This window comes from Malus domestica, chromosome 15 (assembly GCF_042453785.1).
Source record: "Malus domestica chromosome 15, GDT2T_hap1".
NCBI classification, from domain to species: Eukaryota; Viridiplantae; Streptophyta; class Magnoliopsida; order Rosales; family Rosaceae; genus Malus; species Malus domestica.
The window spans coordinates 37791647-37812250 of NC_091675.1; the positions used below are offsets into that span (position 1 = coordinate 37791647).

General features: G+C 38.8%; 2 protein-coding genes across 8 annotated transcripts; both read right to left on the reverse strand.

Moving 5' to 3' along the window:
• Positions 1-1189: 1189 nt before the first annotated feature.
• On the reverse strand, positions 1190-19842 carry LOC103454241 (zinc finger CCCH domain-containing protein 38). 6 transcript variants are annotated; one of them, XM_017322453.3, is made up of 6 exons: positions 10421-10522; positions 9094-9515; positions 5803-6241; positions 3431-5675; positions 3102-3152; positions 1190-1470 (listed from the first exon to the last, which is right to left on the reverse strand). In XM_017322453.3, the coding sequence occupies exons 3-6, from the start codon at positions 6189-6191 to the stop codon at positions 1441-1443; spliced, it is 2715 nt and encodes a 904-aa protein (XP_017177942.3). In that variant the 5' UTR covers positions 6192-6241; positions 9094-9515; positions 10421-10522; the 3' UTR covers positions 1190-1440. The 6 variants fall into 6 exon arrangements, with proteins under 6 accessions (XP_017177942.3, XP_070669425.1, XP_017177943.3 ...); XM_070813324.1 differs by lacking the exons at positions 9094-9515; positions 10421-10522 and adding an exon at positions 19808-19842; XM_017322454.3 differs by lacking the exon at positions 9094-9515 and having other exon boundaries at positions 10421-10532.
• LOC103454201 (uncharacterized) lies at positions 17328-19929 on the reverse strand. 2 transcript variants are annotated; one of them, XM_070813327.1, is made up of 8 exons: positions 19808-19929; positions 19211-19701; positions 18960-19018; positions 18813-18872; positions 18643-18712; positions 18490-18559; positions 18052-18078; positions 17328-17718 (listed from the first exon to the last, which is right to left on the reverse strand). In XM_070813327.1, the coding sequence occupies exons 2-8, from the start codon at positions 19460-19462 to the stop codon at positions 17669-17671; spliced, it is 588 nt and encodes a 195-aa protein (XP_070669428.1). In that variant the 5' UTR covers positions 19463-19701; positions 19808-19929; the 3' UTR covers positions 17328-17668. The 2 variants fall into 2 exon arrangements, with proteins under 2 accessions (XP_070669428.1, XP_028950388.2); XM_029094555.2 differs by having other exon boundaries at positions 19211-19538; positions 19808-19925.
• Between the last annotated feature and the right edge of the window lie 675 nt (positions 19930-20604).

The following is a 20604-nucleotide window of genomic DNA, read 5'->3' on the forward strand; positions in this document are numbered from 1 at the left end:
TAGAATAAGATTTTTGAAGTGCCAATAATACTTCCCTTTGAAAAACATAAAAAAGATAGCGGGTCCCAGTTATTTTCATATTTAATTTGACATCTTTTCCTTTCTCTCTTTTTTCACATGCAAAACTCACTAGTTTATATGAATTAAAGGTATCAGCTTAAATTTTCCAGTCCACTATAAGAGTGCGATTTCTTTATGAGTTCAATATGTTGATATCACACACTTTTTCTCCATATTGGGGAAGGCCTAAGTAGAGCAACCTACATTACACCTTTAAGGTTTGAGGTGATTAGTAAAATGGGCCACAAGAATATAATCTTCTCACACTGCAATTTGAAGTTTGAAGTTTTGAAATTGTACCAATTTACACCTTTTGCCTCTCTGAATATCTAATCTTTTATTAAATTGATGACTTTTTTTGTAAATGTGGTGCTAATGTGACTTATACGTTAGCCCATAAAGGATCTCACACTCAACAAATCATCACTTTAATGAAAGGTAAACAATTGATCCTACCAAAGGAATAAAATGATACAAATTTAATACCTTATATTGTAAATAAGAAGGGAATTGTTATTAACACTTGAAAAATTTTAATGTGCATTCTTCAAAGTGTACTTTTCTTTCTAAATATAGAAAGTTTGGTGAGATTTTTGGAGTGCCAATAACAATTGCCAATAAGAAAATTGATTCTACATGACCCATTTTCAAAATCACCCCAAACTTCAAGATGTGAAATGTAATTAGCCCTAAATAATTTAGCTACACTCACCATTTTTGCAAACAAAAAATTAAATCCAAGAAAAATACAAAACAGGTTCTTAAGACTCAGCTGAAACTCTGTTGAGCTATTGAAGGTAGAGGAGAATTGCTTTCCATATTGATGAGGTTAGAAAAAGGATTAGATGTGAATTGAATTTAAAAGATTATTCCTTCCAATAATCCCCTGTACCAACCGAGCCTTACAAGTCTACAACGTCTAGTCGAGGGACTAAACCTATGGGAAAGCAGACTGACTTTAGCTTTCGTCTCGGCCATGCCTTGTTACATTACTTACTCATTTACACCAAAAGAAAAACATGTCCAATTAAACGAACTAAAGGCACAGTTACTCAAAGCTGCACGACATGCTCCTCAAAAAATAATAATTGCCCATTTTAACAAGAAGCAAAAGAAAGACGCACCAACATAACGCACATGAAGAAGAATAATTAATCTCTCATATGCCCATCTTAGTCCAAGAGTTTCACTATCCTTGCACCAAATAGTATACATCAAAGGAATGCTAAAAAAAATTAAGATGTCTTACGTAACCGGAAAAAGGAAAATGGAAAAACAAACCTAAGATACGCAAAGGCTGCCAGAGCACAAACACGCCAGGAGCGTTAGGCGAAGTTTTGTATGACACAAGGAAAGTGAAAAAACGCAAGTTGTTCTCTTTTAGGCCTTGTGCATTTTTTCTACATATGCCTGCAGCAAAAGTGAATACAAATACTGTAAGAAACATTGGCTCAGAATCTACTAACCACCGGAAATTTGTAACAGAGGAAACAGATTATAAACACAAAGCGTCAAAGTGGAAAATGAAGAAACAGCCTAGTTATATCAATTCCAAATTAGTATCCACATATTAAACTCCGAGGATTAGAAATTATAAAGTGTAATGCTGTATTGGAGCAGGACATTAGAGGAAAAAAGAAAAAAAATCAACTTCAAATGAACACCCCTACATTCCAAAACTTCTGATTTTGATGTCCCATGCTGCTGCCTTCATCTTCTGAGTTTTAAATTTCAAAATACCCCTTCGGCATAACTCAGACCAAACCATTTCTTAACATGAATAAATAGTAAGATTTCATATCATCATCAGACACAATAGAAACTAGTTGCAAAGCAAATTCAACTTAAGAAAAGTTTTGGTAGGGATTGCACAAAAAACCACCAGAATTGCCACCGGCAAAGAAAAATGTAAAAATCTGAGAATTTGCCCCACGCAACTTTCTGTGAAATATGTCTATAGACACACCTTGGACTTTTCTCCGCATACCCAAATCCGTCCAAGCTTATGTTAGAGAGCAGGGGGTTTCGAAGGGCAGGAGTGATGACACTCTGGGGGAGGAGTAGAGAAATGGAGAAGAAAGAGCTTGACATTTTCAAGCACCCATTCAAATTCTTTTTTCAAAGAAAAGAGTACAGAAAAGAGAGGAGATGGAGAAGCGAAGAAGAGAGGTAAGAGTTAGGGTTATGATTTAAAAATGGTCATGGGAGCTGCATGTGACCTTATTTAACAAAAATGCAGACAATTATACAGAGGTGCCACATTACTACATAGCTAAGTCTAAATGTGACATTGTCAAGAAACAAAAGAACGAAGCAATTGCACATACCCCTAATATTTCAGCCTTGGTTAAGTGAAAGAATTTTGAATGGAAACATGCATGGACCTCATACGTTTAGACTATAATATATACAGTTAATTGTTGGAATTTAGGGTTTTTATTTGAGTTATTAGTTTTCTTGTGGGTCAAGGATTAGAATTTATTGTCCGTTAAGTTTAGATGTCTTTTGTTTTGCTTTAGTATTCTCCTATGAAAGCATTGATGATATCAACAACATATCGATTACATATCCACATTCGGAGAAAAATCTGTATGTTACCTATACATGGATTCTGTGACATATTATTTCTCTATAAAAACATCAAAGAGTCACATCCATTGTGTTTTTTAATTAATATTAACGTAAGTTAATGTGCTTGGTGCTTTATTGTCGTTGCACCTTCCAACCTAACAAGCAAAGGGCCTTGACCTCTGTCCCGAACCCGGTTATTCAAGTTTTATTTCTTGGCTTCGTATTGTTTATTGTGTTGGACAAACATAAATTAGTTCAAAATCAAAGTTCACATACGAATCAAACAAACAAACAGATATATAATACTATGAAATACGAAACTAAGAATATTATTAATTAAACAAGAATGTTGAGATGACTACAAATTGAAGACTACATTTTGACTAACTTATTGTGAAATAACGAATACAAAACTCCTATTATCACCTTTCTACAGACAACAAAAAACAAATAAGAAATCACAGACTCACATGGTGGGTAAATGGAGAGAACCTAGAGAAGGAATAGAAGGAAAACATGACCTGAAATACGTTCAAAAAGGGAGTTTAGATGTATAATAAATATTTCCTTTTTTATCGAAAGCAAATTTTCATTAAGAACAAAGAAAATGTACAAAGCAATGGACTCATCCACAGAACTAGCAACCTAAAACCAGAACCAGTACAGGGGAAAAAGACACTCATTAAAACTGTATTTCATCTGAGAATAAAAACATACGCCAACAAAGAAGTATTCCTAAACAAAAGAGAGAATGCAGCTAGAATGAATTAATCAACATTCAACACTAAACAGCACTTACCTGTACAAGTTTAGTAAGCTTTGGTTTTGAAAATGATAGATAATGATCAATCTTCTCTTGGGTCTGGGGAATATTAGCCCCCTGCATGGTACTGGTCACTTTATCAACCACCTTCTTCACTATAGTTTTGTAAGCATCTTTGCTGACTTGACCTTCTTTCCATGAGGGTTTTAAAAGCTCCTTAACGTTTTCCACAAGTGCAAATTTGAATGCACGACTCCCCTTCACTTCCTTGAGTTTCTTGCCCCCGTCAGCACCATCTTTTTCTGTGACCTCCATGGGACCATTAACTGGGGAATTATTTTCTTCCTGATCGCTCTTGATTTCCTCGGCCCCAAGTTCACCATTTCCCTTGACAACCACAGGTTTTGCACCACGCTCCAGCTGACTTAACTGGTGATTCTCATGTGTAGGTTCTTGTACTGGATTATTAGTCTGATGATAATTGTTTGTATTTGCTCCGCTAGGTAAAGAAGATGGAGATACAACATTTGACAGTTTCTCTACTTTTCCATCAACACTTGTGTTTCCAGCACTATTTGGCAAAAGGCACATTTGATTGTTATTAATTCTATGTTCTATGCTATCACATATAGGATCATACGGCTTATGAGATAACATGGCTGGATCAGGCTGAGAAGTTGCTCCCAAAAGCTGCTCAAAAGATCCTTTGGATTTGGGAAGGAGAGGTGGGGTGCTCACCGCATTATGAGAATTTAAAGCAGCATAAATCTGTGGAAGTTGCTGCCGATTTCCAAGTAACTGAGCCAGAGAGGCTGAAAGATTGGTAAGTTGCTTAAGTTCTTTACCACCTACCAAACTTGGAACTTGAGGAATTCCATCAACTAGTGAAGTTTTTGCATCACCTATATCTAATTTGTTCACAGATTTACCCTCTGGGGACAGTGTATCATGCGGACTTTTTACAATTCCTCTGCCTGGGATTAGTGTTTGACTTTGCCCAATTGTGCTCAATCCTGAAAAAGGAAAAGCACTTGAACTCTGGCCACTGTTGTCAAAACTTTGGCAGCCCACAATATTTGCAGTAACACTTAGGTTATTACGAAAACTAGAAGGTTCTTCAATGGCATTCCTATTGTCATATGGCAAGGAAATAACTCCATCTCCCCTCAGATCCTTGTTCTGCAGAAAATCAGATCTTTCAGCTATCTCTGGTTCAATAATTGAAGCAGCACCATGTACCCGAGTTGAAGGTTCTGAACCTCGCGTAATGCAACCATGCTCTTGTTTCCCAACATGGTTGGAGGATTGCACCGTGTAATTCCAATCAGGAGACATGTCACCAAGCCATTTTTCAGTATCTCTTGATTTGGGAAGATCCACACGAGCACCCACATTATCTTCCTTCCACAGATTTGCATCCTTCTCATTCCTCTCAGCTGCATCATGACTAACATTGCGGTCAGCACAATTTTTGTTCTCATCGTTCTGATCGCAACCCCATCTATTATCATCCACAGACCAAGCACTAGACCGTACCTCTGGAACACCAATATTTCTGTTATCTACAGTCAACATTGGGGCATCTGACAGAGTCACGGTATCACTCCATTTTGGACCATTCCATGCTGGGCCTGCATCATTTAAACTGTGACCCGGGCCCCACCGGCCATCCTTTGACTTTCTTTCAGGACTTACATAAGCTTGAATATGATGAGAAAACCGACAATACTTTTTATTACGACAATTTCCCGCAGCAAAAAATTTGCAAGGAATATCGCCACTTCTGTGTGGTACACGCTCAGCACCTCGCTCTGTAGAAGTATCTCTGTTCCTTCTTTCATTTTCCCTTTCTCTCGTATTATCAATTGTAGAATCTTTGCTGAATCCATCAGAAGGACGATGGTGATTGAACTTGCAAGAGGCACCCTTGCGGCACTTCCCCTTTACAAAATCACTACAATACACAGAATATCTTTCACTTTTTAATGGGTAGTACTCGGTAGTTTCAGGAGGACTAGCATATCTCAAAGCACCACGTTTCCTGTGTCGACTTTCCCAGCTATCATCATACTTGGAATTACCCTCATGAAGAAATTGGCAATCACTAGCTCTCCTGCATCTCCCAGTCATATAATCTTTGCACAATTGAGCTGAAATGCCTGGCCTGCCTCTATTTCTGTCAAGGAAAAGTGATTCCCGCCTATAGCCACGATCAGGGCTCCTGCTCCAGCTCTGGCTCTTACTCCTGCTCCTGCTCCTACTTCTACTTCTACTCCTACCTCTGCACATAACATCCACCAAGAGTTTCTACTGTTATATGCGTCAAAAAATGCTATCTCGATTATATATTAACATAAGAAAAAGAAACAGTGAGTCAGAAACTGACAATGGATAAAAAAAAGGCTAACCTCAGTGACCTTTTCCAACCACTTTTTGGGGACTGACTACGATGTTCTCTCCAGTCATCAAAACCAGGAGACATCCTTGTGCTGCAATTTTCATCTCCATCCCACACCATAGAGTCATCAATGTATCTATTGCATCTCTTATTCATACTCCCATGCTTATGTGAACCTCTGCTTCCGGGCAAAGGTTCCCTGGAAGCCAAATCCAAATCATGCTTAGGTCTCTGCAGATCATTTGTCTCTGGAGAAGGCCAGTCATGTCCAGATTCCTTAGGACGAAATGTCCTACCTGCCTTTCCCATCCAACCGTTGTCCTGCATATTTGCATCTTCAAACTGAGGCTCGTCCACCAAATCCCATTTAGAAGACCGCTTTCGGCTGCTTCTATTCATTTCTCTCAGTCTTAAATCAATACCCTTTACTTATTCTTATTCAGAACAATCTGGAGGCATTGAAAAAATAAATCAATCTCATTACTTTTCCTGATCACTCTTTTGCTTCTTTACACTTTCTTAGTATCAATTTAAGTCTACTAGAGTGTATAAAATATTGATGTTACCAACAAGACAAAATATACATGTGAAACAATAAAACTGAATCAATGAAAACAAAAATTTTATACCATTAACTATGACCAGAACTAAGAATATATTATCAATCTCAGCTAAGTTTAATAACAATTTTTTTTGTCAAAAAATTGAGGGCATTTCTGTTAGCACTAAAAAAATAGTCATTGCACTCCTCCCTCTGACTTTTTGCTAAAAGGAATGCAAGTTGATAATTTTGGATACTAATAACAGCTAAAATGGAATAAAATCGTACTTCAATTAGATTGACCAAAGAGAATATGGATGCAGAAGACAAATACAATTTGTCATGGAGCATATATCAAAAATATACAAAAGTGTACTTTTTTAAAGGCGACATGCATATAGTAGAAAAAAATGAAATGTAAGAATACATGGAGACTGTCTAGATAAAGCATGACATGTGTAATAAGTTTTCTACAATACATTTATACACCCTTTATTTGTAAAACACAATATTATGTTTGGAGTGGACAGGGACAGTGCCCGTCATTCAGCCTGACACATGGCAGGGAGGTCCATACTCGAGATAGAAGTTCTTTCAAACAAATGTGTCCGGTTCTTAAGAACAAGAACGTGACAGGTAAGGTAATGATGATATACATATATTGATCAACTTATCCCATGGGAAAAGTTCGACATTTGTGTCGCTGGTGAAAAGTCTTGTATAGTTAGTCCCATAAAACAAAAGCCATGTGTACATTTTATATATATACACACACATACCCAAGCATTCATCTTTTTAGAACTGGCATATCATATGCCATAACCCTATGTTTTTGTTTAACAGTTATCTGTTTTGTTTCTATACTTAAATTGGTGTGTCCTAACATCCAAGAAACAAGCAAGATGATAATAAGTTTACTGTCAAATGTTGAAACATCAAACACATTGTGGGAATTCGATTTACAATCACCATTCAATAATGCTATGAATTTGGTGTGATTCACATTGTTAACAGATACGAGGAAAGACATACATAGAAGACAATTTTTTACACAAACAGAATGCCTTGTGTCTAGTTCCCGCTTATCATTTTGAGTCTTGTGTTTAGGATTGAAGATGAAGTAAACTACAATCTGGTGGACTTGATCAACAAACTTCCAACAAAAGAGGTGTTGAGGTAGACTACAAGGGAGAGGCAATGCTTCATACAGGCCTATGGTGAAGAATAGATATGAAGATGATTCCAGTTACTAAACAATGTAGTTAGCAGAAGAGGACCACTGGTACTTTTGTCTCTTAGTTAGGTCAAAGACAAGTAATTGTTAATGTTGAGTTATTTTGCGAAACTTATTTGCTTTTAGAGATATATTTATTTTAGACTTTCTAAGGAAGCATAGAATCCAAATAACCCAAAGTTAATTATTCCACCAATGTTTCAAGAGCTTTTTGTCCCCACAAGGTTAAGCCTAAAGCCTTGAGGCGTGAGCCTTGTGGGCATATGATTCAATTAGGTATAAATAAAAATCAAAACAACACTATGGTCATTTAGCACCAATGGTGGCTGAATATTTTAAAAGAAATGCTGCATTCGGTTACAGAGCTTAACCTCACACCGGACACATGCACGGGCCATGCACTCTACTAAACAACCATAGGCCTCAGGTGATTTCACACCTCACCCCAAAGCAAGCTTCAAAAAGGGTTTTCCAGACAATGAATTTCAAAATAGGGAAAAGGAGATTTCACACCTCACCCCAAAGCAAGCTTCAAAAACGGTTTTCCAGACAGTGAATTTCAAAATAGGGGATTGGAGAGAATTTTTTCCTGGTTTCTTGTGTGGTATATCAATCCTCCTTTTCAAAGATGATTTCATAGATTCATAAACATTAAAATCCCACATCATATTATTGGCATACAATGAGTGATGGCTACCGTCAGCTGAAGTTATAGGCTGAATGAAATTGTCAACAGGAAAATAAAACAGCCTAGAGTTTTGTTTTAACAAAGTAAGGGTTTGTCCTGTGTCTTAGATATAACACAAATTGCATGGAGTAACTTCCAACAGAGAAGTCAGAGAGACACTAAGGCAAAACTATTCAATGTTTGGGGTAACATAAATTTTTGGAACAATACAATTTTCAAAGCCCTTTACAACCCCGACAACCATACAGAAAATCAGGAGTGACACTTTATTTAAAGATCCTTCTGGTGCATCTATTCTTTCTCCTGTAACTTTCAAATAAAGACAAAGGAAATAGCTCAACTGAAAGGAATTATTTGCATGGATCTGAGACAAGATCCAATCGTTTCAAATTACAATTCTATCAATTGGATCAAGATTAATTATACCAGTGACCAATGGGTCAAATATAGGCTACTATCAAGAATATGTTAATCTTTACATTTGCAAGAGGCTCATTTGGACACATAAGCTCATGTATGAAATAGGAATATTCGTGGTTATTGAATGTTATTATCAGCCATGACATTGACCTTGATATGTTTGAGACTTCAAATAAAAACACCCCAAATTTCAAACAATGTGAATACTTCTCATCTGAATCCAGTTACCATGTTGTAATATCAAGATACGAAAAACACCTAGCCTTAAAACAGGGAAGAACAATCAGCAATTTCGTAAGCCCCGAGCCAAATTGATGGCAACCACAAGGAAATGAAGATACGCTCACGTCTGTCTCCAAACAAGTCAATCAATTTCACCAACTAACACATGCTCAACTTCAAGCACATAAACGATCACCTTTGCATAGCTTTTGAAAAGTAACATGAAGGCATCATATCTCTCTGCACTCGTGACATTTTGATTAAACCAAATATGCAGAATCTTCCTCAATCAACAATTATTCCTATTCAACTTTTGAAGGCTGTAATCTTTCAATAATTATGCTAACAAGCTCCTCCCTCACTTCATCATAACACTGATCAACATTTAGCATCAGGGGCATCAAAGTTGAAGGTTCATGAGTACTCTTCTAACTTGTTGGACTATGAAGTAATTCTATTTTTTTATTCCCAAACCCCTTCAGAGCAACCTCCAGTCTAAGAACTTATCGAATAATATGAACTATATCCCAATGTAGCTCTTTCGTAAGGATGCTATTGCAATCAGTTACTTTTCAACGAAATTGGTAATCCCTCCATGCAGTGACCCTCATGAAATTACTGCAGAAAATTATACTAGATATTAGCACCCAGGTAAATGTACTCTATATAGATCTAAAGTTTATGCTAGATCCATCTATCAAGGTGCCTAGGCTACTAGAATAACAGAACAAAAGTACAAAAAAATGAAAGAGCAAGGAAACAAACAAAAAAATCAGAATGAAAGCAAATCATTCTTAAGAAGGTGATAGCCAGATAATAGAAAGGTGCCAGAGAAAAATAAGCCTCCCTACATTCATATCTGCTACGGCTCAAAAGACCTCAACTTCTCTCCTTCACATTTACCAAGACATAATTTCCTTGGCATATCACATCCCTACCTATCCATATATCATTTGACAGTTTGACCCAACATAAATTTGAAACGTAAAGGGCATAAAATGATCACCACCTCTACATGCTTTATTTTAGAAACAATAATATTCGACTAGAAGCATATATATTCAAACTAGTTGAAACTAACTTATTGTCAGGCCAATCTACCTCTCAATAAAATTGAAACGAAAAGTAAATGAAAACAAAAACTGACTCGAATTAACTAGTTCGAAGTCCGGACACCAGTTGAGCCATACTAATTACCAAGAAGCACATAGTTAAGCAACCACAAGAACTTCAAATCACACTCACAAAGTTGCCGTAGAATTATTCTGGGGCATAAAAGCTCAAATCTTTCTACGATAGAACAAAACCCACCTCAAATTCTCAATTGCCCACAAAAAAACAGTAAGATTCGCACTCATACAACTAAAAAAAAAACACAAAGAACTCAAAAAAAAACATGTAACCCTAAACCCTATTCACTGAATTGAAATAAAAAACATACAGAAACAGAGAAGAAAATATTAAAAAATAAATAATTAGCAAACCCTAAATAAGGAACTGAAGAGTAAAGAGAGGGCACTTACAGAAATTAGAGTGAAACCCAGAGTGCGATGGGAGGGAGGAGGGAGGAGGGAGGAGGGAAGACTGAAGAGGAAAGGGGACCGGAGAGAATGACAGATTTTAACTCCGTCTATGCACACAGCACACATCATTGAAAAGTTCATTTTTACTGTGGGCCCGCTTGAAGAGGAGCTTCTTTCTTGGGCTATTGACGAACAAGTCCAATTTATGGAGCCCAACATAATAAAACGGCCTCTCCCTATTAAGCACCAAACTCTGTATAATTTGCACAGTCGGTACATAAATGGCATCAATCTCATGAATTCCGGCTTTCTTTGGCATTGATCTCTCAATGGGTCGTTGCTAGCTATTACAAACTATCTCTTCCAGCAAATTGTAAGCCTCAACTTCTGTTTTTCCCATCAAAGCTCCTCCATCTGTAGCATAAATTATAGTCTTGCTTGTATGACTGTAAAATGATTGAACTTGCACATGAGTTGGCAACGCATGATATGGACATTGTGGGTGCAAATTTCATACAAGGCTAGATTGAGGAAATCACACCTACAAAATAACAAACACCGTTAGCCTAACTAATGAACACCGAAGAAAAGTTTATCCACTCAACACGCTAATACTCGCTTGATCTCTTGAGATTAAGAAAGATCCATTTCTCCAAAATGAAGATGATGAAAAGGTCCTTGGTCCAGATGTACCATATCTTAATGCAATTGGTGCTTTGTTGTATTTAGCACAATGTACTAGACTAGATATAGTTTTTTTAGTCAACTTGTTCGCAAGATATAACTTTGCTCCAACAATTTGACCTTCGAAGGGAGTCATAGATGTTTTACGAAATTTTCGTAGGGCAATGGATGGGACCTCCTCTACTCCAAGAAGCCCACAATGACCAGAATCTCATTTGATATGCAAATGCTAGTTTTCTCTCTGATCCACATAAAGCCCGCTCATAAACTGGATATGTTTTCACTTATGGAAATACAGCAATATCATGGCACTCACCAAAACAAACATTAGTTGCTACAACTTCGAATCACTCAGAAATACTTTATCTCCATAAAGCCAATCATGAATGTTTTTTTGTTAAGATCAACGATCCATCAGATCCGAAATGCATTTCAACTATCGTTCATGAAGATAATGCAATATGTATTGCTCAAATGAAGGAAGGATTCATCAAATGTGATAAGACTTGTTTGTACCATACTTAGGGCCTCCGTATTTAGATCTCGTATAAATACTTAGGGGACTCAAATGTAATTATGTAATAAATGAAGGGGTAAATATGTAATAAGTGAAGAACACTTATTCTATAAAAGGACTCATCACCTTCCTCATTTGGAGAGGTCAAGTTTAGGCCAAGATTGAAGGCAAGGCTTAGGCCACAGAAAATGGGCTAGAAAGCACACTGCCTCTAGCCTTCTTATATATTCACCATTCAGAGTGAAACTATATCAACATCAGTGTGGACGTAGTCCAAACATTGGGGTGAACCACGATACATCTTGTGTTCTTTACTTTCTTGCAGATTCACGGTCGGATTTACGTTGTTCCAAGACCCATCCGGTTTTGTGTATCAACATTTGGCACTGTCTGTGGGAAACGACACGAAAAGCTATGTCGGTTCTCTTTCATTTTTTCACATCCGCCGTGAATCTGCAAAATCACAAAAACCCAAGAAACCAGTCCTATCTCTCTCTCTCTACACATCGTTCTCGCTCACTTTCTTCTACTACACCAGCTGCAGCTCCTAAGCCCAAGTCACTATCTCCGGTTGCCACCCCCAAATCTTCTCCCACTCCGGCATCGGCTCCACCCAAGCCCAAATTTCCCCATTTGCAATTCCCAAATTTCTAGCCAGCAAAGATATGGTGTGGCGATATGGGTCGTCCTTGTCAAGGTCTCTGATCTTAACCACAAGAGCTTCAACATTCCGATCATCTTCGTCGATCTCATCCCTCCCTTGCACTCCGCTTCATAATCTTCTCGGCAGCAACTCTCGCCGCACCCTCTTCTCCCTCCCGGTCAATGCGGGGCAATTGACCTGCGCGCAGTCGCTGATGCCATTGCACAGCGCCCTGGCTTCGGCTCGTCTCACAAGCCACATCTCCGTCGAAGTACGCCATTGATATGAGTTATCTTAAGGTACTTGAACAAGCTTCTATTAGATCAACACAGCAGCAGTTATTGCTACATTTCGTGGTGCTCTGATAGTGAAAGCATTCTATACTCCTTATCTTTGATAAGGCGGCAACCAGTAAGCTCACTAGGCAAGAGTATTCCCATGACGACCTTTCTTCCTTGTTTGTTCAGCTTTATGAGGAATGAGTTTTCACCTTACTTTTCCTTAAAAATGTCATTCGTGTTCAAATGTATGTGTGGGAAGACCGGGACTGTGAGCCCAGGAAGCTTTACTCCTGCTCGGTCAGTTCTGTTAGTGATGACATTGTTTCACACCGGTAAGCAGCGTTGAGATTTCCCAAGTCGGTAAACTCTACAGAGAGTCAGGTGGATCTGCAGAAACCAATAGAGCTGACCGATATACAAAGCTTCATGTTCGGTCACTCTCACTATCCTCCTCCACTCAAACCTCACGGCAGCGCCTAGTTGAAACCGAAGTGCTCGGAGCCAGAGCTCGATGCCACGGCCCAGATCACTTAGATGCCATCCATCCGATTCCAAAAAGGTCTCTTTCTTCCTCCTCTTCTTCTCGTCACTTGGTCTGCACGATTCAGTTAGGATTTATCAGATCACCAAAACGGTGTCGTTCGCTCAAATCACTCTGCATTACCTGCTGCAACTCTTCCTCTCGCTCCAAATCCAGTGATGTCGACAATCATCACGTTTTCAACTTCCATGGATGTCGGTGTTCTTTTCTAATACCTACTTTAGTGCAAGGTGCACATGCATGACAGCAGCGCAGAGACAGAGACAGAGAGAGAGGCACAGTGGAAAGAGAAAAGAAAAAGTAAAAGGATGTCTGGAAATGGAGTGGGAAACAAAAGCAGAAAGCAGAAAGTAAAAGCAGAAAGCAAAAGAAGAAAGCAAAAGCAAATAAAAAGAAGCAAACATAATTGCGGTGATGATGGCATGCAGAAAAAGGAATTATGGGTGTGACCCATTGAGATGAGGGTCAGATTTATTTTTGAATGATGTAATTTACTTTTCTTATCTTTCGGAAACATCTGTATAACCCCATCAAAAGGTAAAAAAAAAAAAGGTCGTACCCAGTGCACAAGGCTCCCACTTTACGCAGGGTCTGGGAGAGGTGAATGTCGGCTAGCCTTACCCCCATTTATGGAGAGGCTGCTCCCAAGTAACCCCATCAAAAGGTAATTAAAAAAAAAAAAAAATAAGGGCAAGCCTAAAATAATGGGTTGGAATGTTATATGGAGAGCGAAGACCCATATGCCAAAAAGAGCCAGGCCCTAAGGTTCACCCTCTATTATCACCAACCAGGTGATCAAAAGTACATCCAATACTCCCAAAATTATTCGACAGCCTACCTCTATTATCACCAACCAAGTGATCAAAAGTACGCCCAGTACTCCAAAATTATTCGGCAGCCTGCCGTTATTATCACCAACCAGGTGATCAAAAGTACGCCCAGTACTCCAAAATTATTTAGCCTACCGCTATTATCACCAACCAAGTGATCAAAAGTACGTTCAGTACTCCAAAATTATTCGGCAGCCTGCCACTAACCAGGTGATCAAAAGTACGTCCAGTACTCCAAAATTATACATGAGCATCACTCATGTCAATCATGCATAAACATTCATAAGCATAACTCATGTCAATCATACATAAACATCACTCATGTCAACATTCATGAGCATTACTCATGTCAACATCCATGAGCATCACTCATGTCAATCAACATAAACATTCATGAGCATCACTCATGTCAATTAGCTTTAAAAGCTTCATTTACAAAAGCTCCAGCTTCAAAGCCTCACTTTCAAAGCTTCGCTTACAAAGCTTCAGTGCATGGTATACAAAGACCGTCTCCGAACAACCGCCACTTCGGCTCATACATGGTTGATTTTGAAGTCTCCAGCCAACAGACTCTATTGACTGAAGACTTGGGGGACTACACTATGTACCATATATTGGGCTTCCGCAACTGGGCCTCATGAAAAATACTTGAGGGACTTAGCCCATTATTTATAGTGTACCATATATAGACCACCCATTATTCATGTATTGAGAAGCGAACCCTTATTTTATAAGAGGGACTCCCTCACCTTCATTAGAGAGAGACTCTTAGCTCATCATTTATGTATTGAGGGGCGAGCCCTTATTCTATAAAAGGGACTCCCTTACCATCATTAGAGAGCATCGTCGCCTGCTGAGCAACCACCTCGCCGCAAGCCTTAACTCTAGCCCATCACTTATGTATTGAGGAGCGAGCCCTTATTATATTAAAGGGACTCCTTCACCATCATTAGACAGCATCGCCGCCTGCTGAGCAACCGCCTCGCCGCAAGCCTCAACTCTAGCCCATCACTTATGTATTGAGGAGCGAGCCCTTATTCTATAAAAGGGACTTCCTCACCATCATTAGAAAGCATTGCCGCCTATTGAGCAACCGCATCGCCGCAAACATCAACTCTAGCCCATCATTTATGTATTGAGGAGGGAGCCCTTATTCTATAAAAGGGACCCCCTCACCTCCAATGCCACAAGCCGAGCCAACCAAGGCAACATAAACCACAAGCTGAGCAGCCTCGCAACATGTGCTACTTCTAGTTGAGAATCATTGCACATTGAGCACCGCCTCATATCGAGTATCAGTTCTAGATGATATCTAGTTACTTCAGCCCACACATGGACTGAATTTCAAGTCTCTAGCCAAAAGACTCTCTTGACTGAAAACTTGGGGGACTACTGTTTGTACCATACTTAGGGCCTCCGTATTTAGTTCTCGTATAAATATGCAGGGGACTCAAATGTAATTATATAATAAATGAAGGGGAAAATATTTAATAAATGAGGAGCCCTTATTCTATAAAAGAACTCCTCACCCTCCTCATTTGGAGAGGTCAAGTTTAGGCCAAGATTGAGGGCAAGGCTTAGGCCACAGAAAATGGGCTAGAGAGCACACTGCCTCTAGTTTTCTTGTATATTCACCATTCAAAGTGAAACTATATCAACATCAGTGTGGACGTAGCCTAAACATTAGGGTGAACCACGATACATCTTGTGTTCTTTACTTTCTTGCAGATTCACGGTCGGATTTACGTTGTTCCAAGACCCCTCCGGTTTTGTGTATCAACAAGACTAAACATATATCTCCAAAGTTTTATAATGCACATGAGCTTCAAAAGGCTAAAGTTATTGAAGTTAGACAAATCCATTCCAATGGCAATTTGGCAGACTTATTCACAAAATCTCCACCAAAGTGTACATTTTAAAAAGCTGGTGCAAGGTATCGGATTACGCTGGCTTATTAATCAGTTAAATTGAAGCATGCGGAATCAATGAGAGATAGATATATCAGGGGGCTACATCTAGGATACATGCATGTTGTACTTTTTCCTTCAACTAGGATTTTTCCCACTAGGCTTTTCTATCAAGGTTCTAACTAGGCAACATAAACAAACTTAACACTAAATCAATGATCCAACCAAAGTTGTACTCTTTTTTCCTTCACTACGATTTTTTCCCACTAAGTTTTTTTTCAGCAAGGTTTTAATGAAGCAATTAAGATTGATATATGGGCATCCAAGGGAGAGTGTTGTGAAATGTAGTGTGAATGCCACACATATGAATGCAAGAAGCAAACCAACATACCACCAAAATGAACTTTGATGACAAGAATTGAAAACTTTAGGTGGAAAACTCTTAGGGAGAAGAATTGTTAAGATGGATGATGCTATTTCATTCATACCATTGTTTCCTACGGATGTAAGGCTTCCCTATATAAATGGACCTTTGTAATATAAAGATTACCTCCCACCTTTCTATCTACATATATCAGTAAACAATTTGTGCCAACTCTTTCCCTTACACAAGGATCAAAAGTAGAAAGTAATAATACCAATCTCCCTCCTCTTCTTTTTTTACTTTACCTGCATTCATTGTCTGGTATAGTTACAAAAATAAACAATGCGATTCATTACTCTCGTTCTACTTCGACCTCTAACAAATGTTCACCCTCTCACTTTTGCCTATTTATAACACAACAACGTTTTTGAGTGATTTTTCTATTTATTTGACTGGAAGTTGAAAGAATGATGAGATTCTCATTTTTGTGTTTGTGTTTTGATACGTAATGATCATCACAAGAATTTCTTATTTTCCACTTCTAGCTCATTCAACCTCGGTTATTGGTTTACTTGTTGGAATAAAGAATAATATAACGTCATCAACAGTCGCTTTGCCCGAGTGGTTAAGGCGTGTGCTTCCTAGGTGCATGGGAATCTTCCGTGAGAGTTCGAACCTCTCAGGTGACAAGCAACAAATACGGAGACAGTGATGGCCGAAGGATCAGTTCCAGTTGTAATTTGTGAATTGCTTACCGTTCCATGCTTCTTGTGCTCTATCAGGATCATGTAAATTGGAACAGCCAATATCTATAGGGAGTATTAGTTGTGAAGGCGACGATTATTATTATTTTGTTTTTTATTTTGTTTAATTTTCTTTCGATAAATACGGCTTTCTTTCCAAAAATTATTAAAAACAGAGACAGCAAATATGGAGACGGTGATGGCCGGAGGAATCGCTTCCCGTTCCATGCTTCTTGTGCTCTATCAAGATCATGTAAATTAAAACAGCCAATATCTGTAGAGAGTATAAGTTACGTTCGCAACGTCATCTTACAAAGCCTTTTTTATCATTGACCAAAAACTTAACAAGAAAATAGAGTTAAGAGAACCAAACATCGATAAGAAGATGAGACAATGCTACCAAACCAAAAACCAGGAACATCGCTTATGTTTTGAATTCAATTTCAATGCCAAGTAATGGAAAAACTCGAAAAAAGAGTATCCTTACAGTAGTACAGTACAAGCTTCATAATGATAATAAATAATGCAATTTCTGCGATTTTTCGCCATCATAAGCAATCCTTGGGATAGGACACACGTACTTGAATTTCTAAGTCGGGGTCCTTCAGATAATGGATATTCGAATATGAACTTGGAATGATTCTCTTCCGGTATGGTTGATGTTGCTGCCCATGGCACTTGACTCATATCCTTGAAACTCACATTGCAATAAGATAAACACCATTGAAATCAAGCAATCTACAAGAGCTTCAGTCCACCTGTTACATCATCAACTACTTCAACAGGTCCTGCACACGAGTATGTTGGAAATTTGGAATAAGTCAAGTCGCGGTAAAGCAATGAGGGAAAATCAAAGTTCCATTTCAATATTTTTTGAAGATTTTGTCAGACATAAGACTTTGGTATGCTACATTCACAAGCTCAAAACCTCTCCTACACAATATCCTACCAACATAATATAGAGGGGCTTGGCCTCCCGAACTCCCAATCTAAGTCAACAACCCCACGCGCATGGGGACTATACTTAAAGACTTACAAAATTCCTTTTATACGTAAGTGATCTCTGGGTACAAATTAAAAAGGCTCATCAAAAGACAAGATAATGGAGAAGACAAACATACCAAGAATAGCCATCACTGTCCTTGAATCTGGAAGGAAACATTGGACCAAATAAGTAACGTTGGATGGTCAACTGAATAAGAACTAGTGAAGAACATAAATTTCATGGCGCATATGGGGAACAAATAAAACAATTTACAGCATATCTGTTTGCAGCAGTAATCAGAAAACAACATGATTATACAGTTAAAAAACTTCAAAGAGAATGGGGGTACACAAAACTTGGAAACTCCCACTGTTTGAGAGCATTATGCTGATCCACTTAATTCGATCTTTCTCAAGTTGTGATGATGAAAGCCTCCACTTCTTAGTAATATATTGAAATTTTTGTGAGTGAACATAGTGTTTTATTTGATTGGCAATACTGCCGTAGACATCACCAAAAGCTTAAAATATTAAAATCCAGATTAACCTCAGCTATAGAAATGTAAGCAACTCACTTGGTGCAATCTGAGTCCTGCCAGCATCAATTGTAATGTGTGTCGGTAAATTTAGCGATTTAGCCCTTTCCTGTCAAAACCCACAACGAGTTTTACATCAACCATAAAGTTGCACTCACCGAAAATATAGAGAGATTTGTATATAATACTGACTTGCAAAACTAGCATATCTTTTTCACTTTCTATTTTCACTACAACTTTAGGCTGGGCACACATCTCCCACCTGCGGATTGAAACAACACCATTACACGAAACAAAGAAAGGTATGTAAAATCCTACATTGTTCGACAGAGAAAAAATCACAGAGTAGTGTGTTGGTTTACCTGTTTAAAGCTTTTGGTGCTCGATGGAGGACCTTTTTATAGAGGCCTAAAGTTGCATGGCTAAATGATGAACATAAACATTCAGATAAAGAGTTTGAATTTTAGTGCACCAAACACAAAAGGAAAGCAAAAAGTATCTATAGCTACCTGCATTGAGCAGCAATTTTCCCTTTACCCATCTTTAGATCATTCCTGACCACCAAAACCTGAAGAAAACAATCAAGAAAGTGAATAGGTCGCACAGGCACATCCTGCCACAAACTAAAGGAATACGGAAACAAACAACTAAAAACATAGGTGGAGCAATCCAATATTGTCAAATATAATGCCGCGAATCAGTGTTTTGAAATCATCAAGTATTAGAGGAAAAGAGACAGAGATGAAACTTAAAGCGATACCATTTTGAAATCTTCAAGAATGTCGGCGAGGTTTTCAATCTCTAGAGGGTCTTTGGGCTTGTCCTTGTTCTGCTTATTCTTCTTCGTCTTATTCTTGCCATTATTAGAATCATTGGCAAGTGCAGCTTGCTTAGCGAGTCTGGCTGAGAAAATAATGCGAGCAGGAGGGTAACGCACGCCAAAGCAATACCCCAAAGCAAGCCAACCAGCTCCTACCAAAATGGCGCCCACCCATCGCAACCCCATCAGCATTGCTCTTCCTACTCTCCCCTTCTTCTACTTCCACAACACTCCTATTATCTCTCCATTATTGTTTCAAATCAAATTTCTATCTCAACAATAAGAGAAACAAAAACATGTTCGAGTAAGTACTTTAGCCTTCAATACACACACACACACATATAACACATTAATACGCCAGTATAGTAAATTTTCCGTGGAAACAAACAGGAGGGAAAGGGAGTGAAAAATGTAACCCTAAGCCCTGTTCACTGAATTGAAGAAACAAACATACAGAAATAGAGAGAAGGAAACGTTAAAAATGAATAATTAGGAAACCCTAAATAAGGAATTGAAGATTAGAGAGAGAGTACTTACAGAAATTAGAGAGAAACCCTAGAGGGCGATGGGAGACCTCCGCCGCCTGCAGGAGTTTGCCATATTTGAATCACTCCCTTTGTCAAAAGAAGTGTGTGAACTCTGGATTCTGGAAAGACTAGTGGCGTGTTTACCAAACAGGAATGGAATGAAAAGAAACGGAATCGCATTCCTCCTTAAGCATTCCCACGTTTACTAACCTTTAGGGAATGAAAAAGTAAGTGGGACCCACTTAAAATCCGGAATCAAATTCCTTAATCTCCCGGAATTGGATCCCCCAAATAGAGGTGGTATTTGGATTCCGGGGAGAAGGCTCTTCCAGGAATCCAACTTTTATACCCAAACTACCCCCGTATCTCCTACCTACCCCTTCAAGGTTCTGGATGATTTTGTGCCCGGATGGGCTTCGAAGACTGAGATGGTGGAATGGGTTGCCGTTGGTGGCGAATAACTGATTTGCTGCCCTTGCGGGTTGTGCTGATCTACCTCGCATAGTAAGAGGGGGAGCATAACGTGGTTGGCGATGAGGACAATCTTGTGGGTGTGGGGGAGAGTTGAGGAGGTGGAGGGTGAGAGAGAAGAGGATGGGGGAGGAGAGGAGGGAGGAGAGACGGCTGCTAAGAAAGATTGGGGAGAGGGAGTTATTCGGCTTTGGTTCGGTGCTTCGCACCTTGGTTCTAGCAGCACAATCTCCATACCTTCCTTCCGTATCTAAGGTGGGCTCTTTCATCGGCATCTCTTGGGGTTGCCCCAGTGGGTGAGAGAGAAGAGGATGGGGGAGGAGAGGAGGGAGGAGA